Below are 15,584 nucleotides of genomic sequence, written 5' to 3'. Positions count from 1 at the left end.
TACGAATGATATTACACCGAGGCACAGAACTTTGATAGCAGTATTTAGGGTACAATCTCTTTAGGTATTACATCTGGTCAAAGTTTGGAAAATATCTGTACTTGAAATATTCGACACAGGCAAATGGTTAGGATATAGGGCACCTGAGGCCAATTCAAGGCCTTCTGGGAACTGTAGTTCTCTTTGGTGAAGAACCGTTTCAGAGCTTTCTGGGAATTGTAGTCTTCTCCATACCAGAACCCAAACAGTGGTTTTTAGCTTTCTCCAGGACATAAGCCCTTTCCCCAGACCAAACGCCCAAACACAGGCTTCTGCTTACAATTTTGATGGGCACAATGATCACAACTATAGCTCATTCCTAGCAGTCATACCCAACTCCTCAACTGGAGCAGGTTATCTGTTAATACCTCTGCCAAAAAAATCACTGAACACTTGTGCTGTGAGCTGATAGATGTTGAGGATGCAGAACTGGGAGGGTCTCTGGCTAGAGGAGCCCACCTGTCACATTTCCCTTCCCCTGTCAAGGCTCCTTTAGGCATGAGACCTGCATGAGTTGTGACCTCTGAGTACTTAGCAAATGACATCAGAGGGTGAGATGGTCTAAGGTCGGATAGTCTTTTAGACACAGTTGCCAGACAGAGTATAAAGAAAAAAAAGTTTTTTTTTTTTATTTTGTGGAAAACAAAAGCCGAAAAACTAAAACCCCAAACTCCAGAAAAAATCCTAAAAAATACGTTTTTTTTCTTAAAAAATACTGTATAAGTCTCTACTACTCTCCCTCCCCGCAACAGCCTTTCTTGTGTACTCTCATCTAAGTGCCCTACCCCCCCGCCCCCACCACTATTTGTAGTTCTTGCTGTTGTACCCCACTTCCCAGTATCTACCCAGGCTGCTCACCCCCATATTCTCTTACCTGCCATCTTATTTTGTTCTCCCTAGAATTTTGGTGAGCCTTGTACCCATCCCATTTCCCCAGCATGCAAGAACTGTCTCCCCTTCCCTTCTCCAGAATTCAGTCATCCTTTCCCCCTACCACTCCCTCTCCCAAGGATCTATTCCAAGCAGGAGCAGGTAAGCTGCCTCCTGCCAGATTCCCTCCCACTTCCCACCCCCCCTCCCCCATCAAGAAATGTCAGAACCTCTTCCTGGGCAGCCTTAGCTAGGAATAAAACATTTTCCAGTCTTTTTCCCCCCGCCTCATTCTATAAGCCCTTTTCCCTCCCTCCACATATCCATGCACCTCTAAGAGAAGAAACTTTATCTGGGACCCCCTATTCCCTTGGCCTTCTCCAAGAACTCTCCCTCTCTCCATCCTTTCCTTCTGAAGAGGCAGGGTCTTCTCTCCAAGGAATCTTCGGCCCCTTGCTGTGTGTCTGCTCAGGCTCCCACCGTACCTGCCTGCCCCCGACCCCCCACCCCCCTATTCTCCTGGACCAGGGAGACCCTCCCCACTTCGCCCAGGGCCCCGGCGCCCGCCTCGCTAGCGGATGAGGACATTGATCTCAGCCACACTGGCCTCCAGCACGTTCTCGGCTGTGGTCTTGCCGTGCTGCTCCTTGAGGTGCCGCCTAATGGCCGGCTTGTGAGCGAAGCGCACGTCGCAGTAGGAGCAGCGATAGGGCCTCGCTCCCGAGTGGAGGTTGAGGTGATCGTGCAGCGTGGACTTCTGCGTGAAGCACTTGCCGCAGATGCCACACGAGTGCGACTTGACGCCGCGGTGCACGTTCATGTGGCGGTTGAGGTTGCTGCTGTGGTTGAACTGCTTGCCGCAGCGCGGGCACATGAAGATGAAGTGCTGCGCCCGCATGTGGAAGACCAGCTTCTCCACGCCCTGGAACACTTCCGGGCACTTGGTGCACTTGATGTTCTTTAGGGGATTTCCGCTGGAAAAGCCTCCGGGCAGGGGTCCCCGGCCGCCCCCTGCCCCCAGGCTGCCCCCCGCCCCCCGGGCAGCCATGGCCACCGCTGCTGCCTCCACGAGGCCTGAGGTGGCCCCCACACTGGCCCGGCCTCCAGGGATCAAGAGCAGGCCCTCCCCTTCCGCGTCCTCAGACAGGCTGTAGCAGGCTTTAACCACGCCCTGCGGTGGGGCCACAGTGCTGGGAGGCACGCTGCTCTGGGCCAGCTCCCCAAGGTGGCTGCCCACAGAGCCTCCAATGCCCAGACCTCCTCCCAGGCCCCCGGGAGGTTTGAGCCGGTGTGCCACCTCCAGGGCTGATTCCACCTTGACGATGCAGATGTCAGACACATCCTCATCCTCGTCCTCATCCTCTTCCTCAGCCTTCAGCTCCAGGTCCTCATCCAGAGGGAACTCCAGCTTCACAGGCCGCAGGAGTGGAGGGGGAAGAGGGGGCGGGGGTGGGGGTTTGGGGGCTGGCTTTGGGGTCCTGGCAGGAGGGAGCAGGGATTTGGTGGCACTGACACTGCTCACAAGGCTGGCATCGCTGACCCCATCCTCTTTGAGGCCTATTTTGGGCTCGATAAATTGGCTGAGGGCGTTCCGGCATTTCTCCACCACGTGCTCCATCTGCAGGTAGGACGCGGCCGTCAGGTAGTTAACGATATCCCTGACGGCGAATTCCAGGGCGCCCGTATAGCAAGAGAGGAGCAGGTCAGCCACTATGCGTGCACTGTGCATCAGTGAGACCTGCAGCTCAGAGCTGGGATTCAGCAGGAACTGGTCCCGCAGGAACGGCGAGCAGGCGGCCAAGATGACCTTGTGGCCACGGAACTTGAGGCTGTCAGCCACAATGGTCACGTCGCAGAACCGCTCCTCTGCGCGGAGCTGGTTCATGTTCCGCAGCGTAGCGGCCTCGTGGCCAGGCAGCTGGAAGCGCAGGACTTCCACCCCAGAGGCCATTGTGGCGGGGGGTGGGCAACCCTGGTTGGGAAGGAAACCGGTCAGAGACAAAGGTCTCCGGCTTTGCTAAGCCAAGGCTCCAGGCCTTGCACTCCCATTCTTGGCAGGGCCCCCCAGCATCAGATCACCCAGTCTTCAAGCCTCTTCCTCAGTTTCCCCAGCCCCCGGGGAGGCGCTGTCCCTTCGGGAGAAGGGAGGCGTGGTTCCCGGGGGCGGGGCAGCGGCGTCCACACCCCCCAGCCCTACCGCCCGCGATGATGGGGCGAGCCCGCGCCCACAGGGGAAGGTCGGCAGAAGCGGGAGCAGAGGCCTGGGGTTCTGGGTGGCCCGGGTTGCAGCCTCTTCTCACCCCGCCCCTTTTACCCGCTGCCCCATTCCTCCACCGCCCCCTTGCACGTTTGCACGCGCTTTTCACGTCCTCCCCCCCTGCCTGCACGCACCGTGCACGCCCCCCCCACGTTGAGACCTCGGGGGCACGCCCCCCCCCCCCCCCACGACCCTGAGTGCACGCGCCGCTCACCTGGCTGGGTTCCGCGCGCTGTTTTTTTCCCCCCCTATTTCCCCCACCCCCCCCGGGGCCGACTGCGCCCCCACACACGGGCAGGGCCTGGGCAGCGCGCAGGCGCGGGGGTGCACGGGGCGCGCGCGCGGGGCCGGCTCCGCGTGGGCGTAAGGGGGGAGGGGTGGGGGCGGCTCGTGCAGTGTGTTCCAGGCCCCGCGCGCGGCGGCGTCGTCGAGAACTCGGGGAGGAGGAAGAGGGGAGGGAATTAAAGGAGCAGGATTCCCCCTTTCCCGACCCCCCTTTCTTCACCAGCTCCCCCCACACGGTTAAAGGGCCGGACAGCCTGGCCTCTCCTTTGGCCGGTATTATTTGTCCGCCAGAGCGGAAATACGTTCCGCACCCCCCTCTTTCTGGCTCCCCCTCCTCTGTGCCTCCGGGCCCCGTGGCCCGTCTGCGCGTGCGTGCCAAATGCCGCGCGGAGGCCCGCTCGCTGGGGCCCGCCCTCCCCACTCCCAGCAGCCGGCCGCGCAGCTTGCTTCTCGCCCCGCAACGCGCACTCCCCGCCCTCTGCTCTCCCCGCCTGCCTGGCTCCCCGCGGGGGCGCTGCCACCTGCTCACGCGGGCGTTACTTCTCTGACCCAGCTGCGTGAAGCGGAGCCAGAGTTGCAGCCACGGCCCCTCCTGGGGTCCCAGATCGCCCCGTGGCTACCGAGATGGTTGTTCTTGGTTACCTACGCCTGCATCACCTGTTGATTCTGTTCATACTTCCTCCAGCCACGCTTTCAGATTTTTGCAACTCTTCTGAAGCTGGTAAACACCTCAGCACTCCCGGCCTAAAAGATATTTTTAACTTTATACAAGACCAGACAATCCTCCACTTCCTCTCCTCTGTCTCAAAATCTTACGAAATCACAACCATCCTTCCCTTCCCTCATTCTCAGAATCGATCCTAACTTCTTGCCAAGGCAAACGCCCTCGTAAGGTCGACGACCTTGCCCATTTCACCCTCTACAATATAATAGACCTGGTACTAATTATTCTAATTATGTGAAGATGTAGTTTAGTAGAACAAGCGTCCATCCTACCCCTGCTGCTCCACCAGATTGACAAGGTCAGAACTCCTTCGCCCTAAACAAAGTCCTCCCTTAGTTCTGCCCCTTTGCCTTCTCTTTCTCTGTTCCTCCCAAACTGCCGTCTCTGCGCTTTAACACCGGCGTTTATGAGCACCCTGAAGGCTGGCTCCCTTCCCGCCTTCTTCCTTGCACCTCTCATATACCTGTACTCATTTCTCCACCCAACCAAGTCCAGGTGAAGAAGCCTCTGTTGCTTGCCGCCTGGATTTATTACATCCTCCAGGAGACTAGAGCATTATCCTTACACATCAGTTTTGGTGGAATGTTCAATATCTGTGTTCAGTCTAATGGTTTCCCCATTAGATTGCCAACTCTTGATTGCATGAATCATCTCCTGGGTTATGTTTTGCAAATAAAAGTCATACAATAAATGACTGACTGTTGAAGTCATTCCTCTTCAGTTCAGCCAGCATCCACCCATAAAAAGTTTGTTCCTGACTTAAACTGGATCCTGAACTTCAGGGATGCCCTTTGGGTTGGGAAGTGTTCAGATGGTGCCTCTACTCTTTGCCTTTCTGTTTTAAATTCTCTGACTTTTTTGCGGTCACCCTGCTGATGCTTAGTTGCTTCAGTCATGTCTGACTCTGTGCGACCCTTATGGACTGCTGCCTGCTGGTCTCCTCTGTCCATGGGATTCCCTAGGCAAAAATACTGGAGTGGGTTGCCATATTCTGTTCCAGGGGATCTTCCCCACCCAGGGATGGAACCCAGGTCTCCTGCATTTCAGGCAGAGTCTTTACCCCTGAGCCGCCTTCAGCCAGTTCTCTCTATTCTAAAATGCCCTTTTTGTAGAAGTATGTGTTGTTAGGCCACATGGATTCTGTTGGCATTTGTGTCAGATTTTCAGACACACCTAGGCTCAGAGCCATATCCCACTACTTATGAAAAGAGGGCCTTTGGGCAAGTTCCTTCTCTGAATCACAGTATTTTTATCTTTAAATTGGAGGCCCTGATTCCTCACAGGGCTAATGTGACGTTCAAGTGAGCCTGACACAGTACGTGCTGAATCAATGAGACCTCCCTTCTCCTTTGCCTAATTGGAGGACAGACTGAAATTTTCTAAAGGACTTTAAAAATTCTGTTTCCCTATCTTATCTCTTTTCCTCATTACCAAATTTCCCAAGAGTTGTTTACAGGCTTCTGGTGGCTCAGTGGTAAAGAATTTGCCTGCCAATGCAGGCGACAGGGGTTTGTTCCCTGGTCTGGGAAGATCACACGTGCCATGGAGCAACTAAGCCTGTGTGCCACAACTATTGAGCCTGTGCTCTGGAGCTGGGGGGCCACAACTACTGAACCCCGAGTGCCCTAGAACCCGTGCTCCGCAACAAGAGAAACCACCACAATGAGAAGCCTGCTCATCACGACTAGAGAGTAGCCCCCTGCTCCCTGCAACTAGAGGAAAGACCACGCAGCAACAAAGACACAGCAGAGTCAAAAATTTTTAAAATAAATAAATAAATAAATATGAGTTGTTTACACTCCAGTGAGAGCAGAAATTTAAAAAGCTGTCAAGGTGAGAATTTAAGTTTGTAAAATTCTGTACCTTGTCCCCTTCTTGCTACTTCTCCTTCCTGGGAGTATGAATGGGACAGAGGGCCTAATCTCAGTTTGGAGTTTAATACAGATAGTCCTAGGTAGCAGGTAGAGTTAAGAGCTGTGGAATCCTTAAGTACCCAGCCCACCCAGTTATAGTTTTATATGGAAACAAGCAGCGCACAAGCTTGTCTTCTGTACATTCTGGTGGGGAGATGCCGTAGGGCTGTTTTTGTCACATACCCCCATGTAAAGATGTCTTGGCCCCCAACTTCTGCCACTGTAAAATAAGGCACCCTCCTGTCCTTGGGTGGCAGTACCACCTTGGCATAGTGTCAAGAACACAAACACATAAATTCAGGATTCTTTTTCTTTTTTTTTTCTTAATTAAAAAATTTCTATTTATTTTTGGCTGTGCTGGATCTTTTTTCTGCCTGGGTCTTTCTCTAGCTGCGATGAGCAGGGACCACTCTCTAGTTGCGGTATGAGGGCTTCTCATCGCAGTGGCTTCCCTTGTTGTGAGCATGAGTTCTAGGACGCTTGGCTTCAGTAGTTGTGGCTCCTGGGCTCTAGAGCACAAGCTCGATAGTTTTGACTCAAGGGCTTAGTTGCTCCGAGGCATGTGGTATCTTCCTCGTCTAGGGATCCAACCTGTGACTCCTGCATTGGCAGGCAGATTCTCTACCCCTGAACCATCAGGGAAGCCCAAAATGAGGATTTTTATTGGCACTGAGAAGTAAAATCTGAATAAGGATTCAGAAAAAAACTGGGAGACAGAAAGTCTAGGTTCTGGTCCAGTTTTGAAGTTTTCAAGGCTCCAGAAGTTTTAGTACTCTCTTCAGTGAAATGGAGAGATTATCTTCGGAGGTCACTTCCAGCCCCATCAGTCCGCAAAAGTTCAGTCTGAAAAGGGGTATGTGTCTTTGTGTGTATGTGTGTTTGTGTGTATGTTTGGTGTTGTAGCCAGGCATTCCGGGAAACAAACTCACTCAGAAGGACAATGCAGATAGTGGAGTGCAGTTTATTACTGCGGGCCCAAGGCAGAGTCTCCTCTTAGCCAAGGACCCCAACCAGCATTTGTGAAAATCTTTTATACCCCATGTGTACGTGTCTGAACCCACCACTCCAAATTCCTTGAGACTTACATAGTGAAGTGAAAGTGAAGTCACTCAGTCGTGCCCGACTCTTTGTGACCCCATGGACTGTAGCCTACCAGGCTCCTCTGTCCATGGGATTCTCCAGGCAAGAATACTGGAGTGGGTTGCCATTTCCTTCTCCAGGGGATTTTCCCGACCCAGGGATCGAACCCAGATCTCCCCCTTTGCAGAGAGACGCTTTAACCTCCGAGCCACCAGGGAAGCTCTGCCTGAGACCTACATAAACCAAGGAAAATACAATCCCAATAACCCCATCATTCACGTGCTGTGCTCATGTGCTCAAACAGTCAAACAATTAGCCAATAATCAATAAACCCGAGGTTACACTCTGATAGATACAGAAAAATTTATGGCCTGTCTGGAGGAAGGGGTGATTAGTGTATGTTTTCTCTTAGGCGATGAGTAACCTAGATACGATCTTCAAGGTTCACCTGTCTGGAGGAACCTTGTTGTATCCTTCTGTTGTTGTTTTCATAGGCACTAAACACAGAGTTCAGAGTCCACTGGAAAGGTGGCCAAGCATGATCAGCATGAACAGGCCTAAGATGGAGTCCAGGCCCTATGAATTCCTTCTTCATTGGAAGAAGTGGTCAAGGACTAGCGAGCTCAGGGCTTAGGGCAGCACTCTTGGTTACTGATAGATATGAGCAGGGGCCCGGTAGGAAATGTGTAAGCAGTAGGAAAGCTGAGACATTTCCCTGTGGCATTCAAAGTATTTTTGGCAGTGGGTTTACTTTTGCAATTGTGCTTCGCCCAGATGGAAATAATGATTTCTTGAGCAACCAAGAGAAAGGAGGAAAGAGGTCTGCCTGAGTTTTTAATCCATCAGCTGATAAGACTTTCCTGTCTTACAACAAAATCTCCAGCTTCTCCCCCCTCTCTCCTTTGCCCCACACTCAGCGCTGCCCTCACTGTAGGAATCCTGGTGAAAAGGGCAGCCTGTTCGGGCGATGATAACAGGGGCTCACAGCTTGAGAAAAGAAACTCTATAAAAACAAAAGGCTCACACCAGTCCCCTCTATTTGTAAAGCCACCTTTCCTAAATTCCCATCCATCTCCTAAAATGTACTCCTGTCCTCGACTTTTGCTGGCCTCTTCTCCAATAACTGTTCCTTCCAGCTCTTTGGAACCCTCTCATAACAACCTCCTGATAAACTCTTCCCTCCCCTTCCTGCTTTACAGGGAATTTAGTCCTTCCTGCAGCCCATGACCTTTCCCCTCCTCCAAGTCACCTCCCCTGCCTTGCTCAGCACGAGGTCTGGGGAGATGGTGGTGGATTCTCCTAGCTCCTTGTCAACCCCAGGAGCAGAACTGTTCCACTTCATGCCAAACACCCTTTCCTCCCAGCCTCAAGAGTGCTGCTTGTTGCCATGAGAAACTGACTTCCAGGCCTGCCAGTGTTCATGCAATGACCCAATTCACACTCCAATTAAAATTTATTTTGGTTTATGTTTTCATAGAGTTCTTTGTAGGGCTCAAAATTCAAAAAAGTGTGACAGGGTACATTGTCAAAGTTCTCCCTTCCACCTCCACCCTGACCCCTTCCCTTCCACAGCCTATATTACAAGTTTTTTAAAGCTTCTTGACCTCCTTCCAACAACTTTTATCTTGACTCTTATCTCATCCATGTTCTTCCCAAGAATCATTCTCTGGTGATTATCAGCACTTGGAACTACATCCTCTCTGCAATTTAAAATGCCAGCATACCATTCTCTGAGTAGCCCTCAGATTGCTCCCTTCTGGAGGGCAGCAAGTATACCTGCCCTGCTTCCCTAAGGGGACCTCCAGCCACCTGGTCTTTCCTTTTCTGTCAGGCCCTTCTCCCTCCCTTTCTTCCCTGTCCAGCCAAAGTAGCACTCACAGTCCATCCCTCAGCTCTTCTCTGCAGGCTCCCTTTAGCTGGGCACTGGGTGCCACTTTAGGTACTGGAAGAGCCTCTCCCCAGCCCCCAGCTCCTTTCCAATCCTGTCTACTCTCCTGAGTCCCCCACCCTAACTCCAGATCCCCTTCTCAGCAAGCGGCCCTGTCTCTTAACTGAGATTCTTCAACCTGGACCCTCTCCAGCTTCTCCACTGAATCACGGTACTGTACATCTGAAACTAACACATTGTAAATCAACTATGTGTGTGTGTGTGTCAGTTGTTCAGTCGTGTCTGACTCTCTTCGACCCCATGGGCTATATAGCCTGCCAGTCTCCTCTGTTCATGGGATTTCCCAGGCAAGGATACTGGAGTAGGTAGCCATTTCCTTCTTCAGCAGATCTTCCTGACCTAGGGAAGGAACCTAGGTTTCTTGCATTGCAGGCAGATTCTTTACCATCTGACCCACCAGCAAAGCCTGTAAATTAACTATACTACAATGCAAAATTAAAAAAAAAATCCTAACACACACACACACAAGAAATAAATTCCTGGGATTTCAGATGTCCACATGCTTCACAATGACTGCATCCCTCTCCCTCTTGAGAGAATGGACCTCACCCTGAATTCTTTAGGTTCATTTTCTTTGTTTATCGTCATAGTTCCACTCTCTATGCATTTTGTAGGCATTCCTACACATGCATACTCTTTGGTTTTGCCTGTTTGATCTCCAAAGGGATAGAATCATAGGTATCATATTCTGTTTTTATGAGGCTGGCTTTTTACTGAGCATTATGATTTCACTGACCGTGTAGCTGTCATTCATTAGCTTACTTTCTGTTGCATGATAACACCACTGTTTATAAATCCCTTGTCCTGTCAGTGGACATTTGCTTTGTTCACACTGGTGCTTATCACCACAACGCTGCTGTGAGTTCTCCTACTCTTCTCTGGTAAGTTTCTCCAGGGCTACAGTCTTCAAAAGAGGGCCTATGTATCTCTGTGATGTGAGAGGACTGTCCAGGGCTTAGGTGGACCTGGAGAGATGTACAGGGACTGTCCTCAGATCCAACACTCCCATATGAGTTGGGACACTGGTGGGTCTGTGAGGGCCCCTTTCCCCACCCCTTGCCCAGCTCTTCCTTACCACAGAAAGAAGGCCCAAGAGGGAATCCAGAAGGGTAAAAACCTCCAGGCACCAAAGCGACAGTTTCAAAATCTCACTGAGGTGAGTGACCTAGTGACATCATTTTGCAAGTGAGGTACTTTTTCTTTCCTTTCAACAAAATCGAAGGAAGATTTATCAAGTGCCAGCTGATTGCTTATTTTTTTCCTATCCTTTATGCTATTGAGGTGAAATTCACACAGCCTAATTTTTAAAGAATTTTTTTTGCTAATTCTAGCAATAAATAATATTTATCCATAAGTACATGAACTGATTGAGAAGTGGCCCAATTGTCTTATTTAGAATTGGGCTTCCAATAGTGTTTTTATGCTTCATCATTATGTAGTGAAATTTATAATATATTCATATTCTTTTGACAAATTGATTGTTAATGACGATCATAAGTACTTAATCCAGAAGAAAGTTTAACACTCAGAGCCTTAAAATTTTTTAAATTCAGTTTTAAGTTATATACTTATTTTTATTGCAGACAATAGAAGATTTTCAAGCATAAAACATATTAGGATCTTATTTGGGGAGGTGGAAACAGAAATATGAATTCAGAAGAAATGGAATGATATGAATTTTTTTTTTTTGGCCATGAGGCTTGCAGGATCTTAGTTCCCAACCAGGCATTGAACTTGGGCCCTCGGCAGTGAAAGCTCAGAGTCCTAACCACTGGACTTCCAGGGAAGTCTCAGATGTGAAATTTCTGATTGTTAAAGAAGGGTGTGTTCATGTACTTTTAAATGAATCATAGTATCATCAAAAGTGAAAGAACATTTTTTTTTTTTAAAGGTCAGTGTTTACAACATGCTGGAAATGTCACTCTTTCACAACTATTTACAAACTTGAGGAAAATTTTAGATAACAGCAGGAAAATGTATAAGAGGTACACACTCGCAAAACTTTTTAACATGAGCCAAAATTTTGAGTGTTTCTCAAACTTCATCATGCATATGAATCATTTCAAATGTGGATTCTGAGTCCGTAGTTCTGGATGGCCTGGAATTTTACATTTCTACAAGCTTCTGGTGATGCCAGTGCTGCTGGTCTGTGGACCACACTTTGAGGAGCAAGCCTCAGTGTATTCCCAAGAGTGGAATTGCTGGGTGATGGGTATGGCACATGCTGAACTCCCGACTGATGTTAAAGTATTTTCTGAAATATTTGTATAAATCTGATAGCAATAGCGTAAAGGGACACAGTGGGTGATTAAATAGTTAATCCCACTAAGGGATTATAAGTAGAAAAAAATATGGGAGACCCCTGTAAGTTTATGATTACTGACGAAAGCAGGTTTGCTTAACCACAAAACCAAGCAGGCTTGCTTAGTAACAAAACCATGCAACAGTAGCATAAGACATGCCCCCAAACGAAGCAATGGTGGCATAAAACCCACATCCTGCCCAGTGAGCTTACTAAGTTGATGATCGCTAGGACATGCTCTCTGCACACATAAAAAACACTAATTTGTAAACCTAGATTGACCACACAGCAACAAGAAAACTCCCCCACTCAGCCTGGAGGAGGAACTAATGATGAAAATACGACATCTACTCAAGAAAGAAAAGAAGATCTTTCTACCTGCCCCTTTTTCCTTTGATTGTAAAATTGTAGCCCAGGAAGTCACAGCACGTCTCGCCCACCACTTGTAAGCCTCACAGACGCCCTATTCTAATAAACTACTTCTTATCTATCACCTTGTCTCTCCCTGAATTCTTTTTTGTGCTGAGGCATAAAGGATCATGATACCAGAGCTCTTTGGAGCTTCTGAAACGACACCAAACGTTGCAAATCTACACTCGAACTAGCCGTGGGAATGCTGCTGTTTCTTGAAAAAAGTTCACTAAAGGCGTCCTGATTTTCAGTCCTCATCTCACTTACACTTTCTGTGACACATGTGGTCATGCTTGTTTGATACACTGCTTCCCCCTGGTTTCTGTGACACCATTTTCTTTGGGTTTCCTTCCTTCTACAACCACAGTCTCTTCCGTGACCCTTCACCCTCTTCCAGGTCCATCATTTAACTGTTGGTTGTACTTGACCTTCTGTTGGGCTGAACCCCCAGGTCTATCAGGCCTGTACTTGCCTAGCTTTAAGACTGAAGAAAAAGCCCAGTGTCAGCAATAGACACATCAATGGAATGGAGGAGCTTGTGTGTCTCAAGCAAGATCCTGGAGTGACACCCCACCGCGTACAGCTGGTGGGCTGGCAGGACTTGGTGGCAGGCTTTGTTCCTGGGGGTGGAGGGGGAAGGGGAGATTGCCTGTTATAGGGGGAGGTGACAGCAGTTTGGCTCATTGGTTACCAGGGAAACTAGCAGAGGGGCCGCCGCTCTTTAAGACCAAGGTAGGACCACTAGCTAGGGCCAAGGCAAGTATGTAGGAAGATCAATCATGTGCATAGGGTATAAGCGAAGCAGGCACTGGTCAGGCAGGGGATGTACACAGAGCAACAGAACAGCCATTTTTCCCCCCAATTATTTATTTGGTTATGGTTGTACTGGGTCTTCATTGCTGCATGTGGGCTTTCTCTAGTTGCAGTGAGTGGGGGCTACTCTTCACAGCAGTGCATAGGCTTCTCATAGCAGTGGCTTCTCTCGTTGTGAAGCATGAGCTTTATGTGCAGAGTCTTCAGTAGTTGGGGTGTATGGACTTTATTTGCTCAACGGCATGTGGACTCTTCCCCCATTAGTGATCAAACCTGTGTCCCCTGCATTAGCAGGTGGATTCCTATCCACTGTACCACCAGGGAAAGTCTGAGAACAGCCATCTTGAGTGGCCTGACCATACACCTTCTTTCAGTTCAGTTCAGTTCAGTCACTCAATCGTATCCAACTCTTTGCAATCCCATGGACTGAAGTACACCAGGCTTCCCTGTCCATCACCAACTCCCAGAGCTTACTCAAACTCATGTCCATCGAGTCGGCGATGCCATCCAACCATCTCATCCTCTGTTGTCCCTTTCTCCTCCTGCCTTCAATCTTTCCCAGCATCAGGGTCTTTTCAAATGAGTCAGTTCTTCCAATCAGGTGGCCAATGTATTGGAGTTTCAGCTTCAACATCAGTCCTTCCAGTGAATATTCAGGACTAATTTCCTTTAGGATGTATTAGTTGGATCTCCTTGCAGACCAAGTGATCTCAAGAGTCTTCTCCAACACCACACAGTTCAAAAATATCAATTCTTTGGCACTCAGCTTTCTTTATAGTCCAACTCACATCCATATATGACTATTGGAAAAACATTAGCTTTGACTAGATGGACCTTTGTTGGCAAAGTAATGTCTCTGCTTTTTAATATGCTGTCTAGGTTGGTCATAACTTTTCTTCCAAGGAGTAAGTGTCTTTTAATTTTGTGGCTGCAGTCACTACCTGCAGTGATTTTGGAGTCCCCCAAAATAAAGTCTCCCATTGTTTCCATTGTTTTCCCATCTATTTGCCATGAAGTGATGGAACCGGATGCCATGATCTTAGTTTTCTGAATGTTGAGTTTTAAGCCAACTTTTTCACTCTCCATTTTCACTTTCATCAAGAGGCTCTTTAGTTCTTCTTCACTTTCTGCCATAAGGGTGGTATCATCTGTGTATCTGAGGTTATTGATATTTTTCCTGGGAATCTTGATTCCACATTGTGCTTCCTCCAGCCCAGCGTTTCTCATGATGTACTCTGCATATAAGTTAAATAAGCAGGGTGGCAATATACAACCTTGATGTACTCCTTTCCCTATTTGGAACCTGTCTGTTGTTCCATGTCCAGTTCTAACTGTTGCTTCTTGACCTGCATACAGATTTCTCAGGAGGCAGGTCAGGTGGTCTGGTAATTCCATCTCTTTAAGAATTTTCCACAATTTATTATGATCCACACAGTCAAAGGCTTTGGTGTAGTCCATAAAGCACAAATAGATATTTTTCTGGAATTCTCTTGCTTTTTCGATGATCCAACAGATGTGGGCAATTTGATCTTTGGTTCCTCTGCCTTTTCTAAATCCAGCTTGAACATCTGGAAGATCACAGTTCAAGTACTGTTGAAGCCTGGCTTGGAGAATTTAGAGCATTACCTTGCTAGCATGTGAGATGAGTGCAATTGTGTGGTAGTTTGAACATTCTTTGGCATTGCCTTTCTTTGGGATTGGAATGAAAACTGACCTTTTCCAGTCCTGTGGCCACTGATGAGTTTTCCAAATTTGCTGGCATATTGAGTGCAGTACTTTCACAGCATTATCTTTTAGGATTTGAGATAGCTCAACTGGAATTCCGTCACCTCCACTAGCTTTGTTCATAGTGATGCTTCCTAAGGCCCACTTGACTTCGCATTCCAGGATGTCTGGCTCTAGGTGAGTGATCACACCATCATGGTTATCTGGGTTATACACCTTCTTAGCCTTTATCTTGTTCTCCCTGGTGTGCTCTTAAGAGGTGGGTTACCACCTTGATGACCCTGTGTGGTTAATTTTATGTGTCAACTTGGACGGGCTATGGTGACCAATTCTTTAGTCAAACACTAGTCTGGATGTTTCTGTGAAGGTATTTTGTAGATGTGACTAATATCTGTACTCAGTTGACTTTAATTAAAAGAGACTGCCCTAGATAATGTGGGTGGACAACCGTCAGTCAATTGAATGCCCTAAGAGCAAAACCTAAGGTTTCCATAGAAGGAATTTTGCCTCAAGACTCAAACAGAAATCCTGCCTCCATTTCCAGCCTGTTAGGCTTCTCTACAAATTCAAACTCAAGGCTACATCGTCAACTCTTACCTGAGTTTCCAGCCTACTGGCCTGTGCTATAGATGTTTCGGAATCACTAGTCCCCACAATTGCATGAGCCAGTTCCTTAAAATAAGTCTCTTTGTATATATTCTTTTGGTTCTGCTTCTCTGGAGAACTCTGACTGATACAGACAGACACCCATGTTTCTTTTTCTCACTAGACATTTCTCCTATTTCCAATCTAGAATATCCACCTCCTCCTGAGTGTTCTAAAGGTGCTTAAGACATAATATGTCCTGGACAGAATCTGTTCTCTTTCTACTTAAACCTGTTTCTCCTCCTGCATAGACTGTGCTTGCCACCAGCCATCCCCAACCCAAGCTGAAAACTTGGAATTCAGTATAGACTTCTGTTTTCCCTTTTACCCCTCATATATGCTGAGCCACCAAGTCTTTTATCCATTCACTTAATAAATATATGAATTTGGGACTTCCCTGGTGGTTCAGTGGCTAAGACTCTGCACTACCCATGCAGGGGACTGGGGCTCCATCCTCGATCAGGGAACTAGATCCTACATGCTGCAACTTAGAATTCACACGCCACAACTAGAGATCCTGCATGCTGCAACGAGGATCGATGATCCTATGAGCCACAACTAACACCCAGGGC

The 15,584-nt window shown here is 48.5% G+C and overlaps 1 protein-coding gene across 4 annotated transcripts; it reads right to left on the bottom strand.

Annotated features, from left to right (window-relative positions):
* Nucleotides 1-643: 643 nt before the first annotated feature.
* Nucleotides 644-4,771, bottom strand: ZBTB12 (zinc finger and BTB domain containing 12). 4 transcript variants are annotated; one of them, XM_061399132.1, is made up of 3 exons: nt 4,448-4,771; nt 4,098-4,195; nt 644-2,881 (listed from the first exon to the last, which is right to left on the bottom strand). In XM_061399132.1, the coding sequence occupies exon 3, from the start codon at nt 2,858-2,860 to the stop codon at nt 1,481-1,483; it is 1,380 nt and encodes a 459-aa protein (XP_061255116.1). In that variant the 5' UTR covers nt 2,861-2,881; nt 4,098-4,195; nt 4,448-4,771; the 3' UTR covers nt 644-1,480. The 4 variants fall into 4 exon arrangements, with proteins under 4 accessions (XP_061255116.1, XP_061255117.1, XP_061255115.1 ...); XM_061399133.1 differs by having other exon boundaries at nt 4,639-4,771; XM_061399131.1 differs by having other exon boundaries at nt 4,094-4,771.
* Between the last annotated feature and the right edge of the window lie 10,813 nt (nt 4,772-15,584).

Source organism: Bos javanicus, chromosome 23 (genome assembly GCF_032452875.1).
Source record: "Bos javanicus breed banteng chromosome 23, ARS-OSU_banteng_1.0, whole genome shotgun sequence".
NCBI lineage: Eukaryota > Metazoa > Chordata > Mammalia > Artiodactyla > Bovidae > Bos > Bos javanicus.
This window is presented reverse-complemented; position numbering and strand designations above follow the sequence as displayed.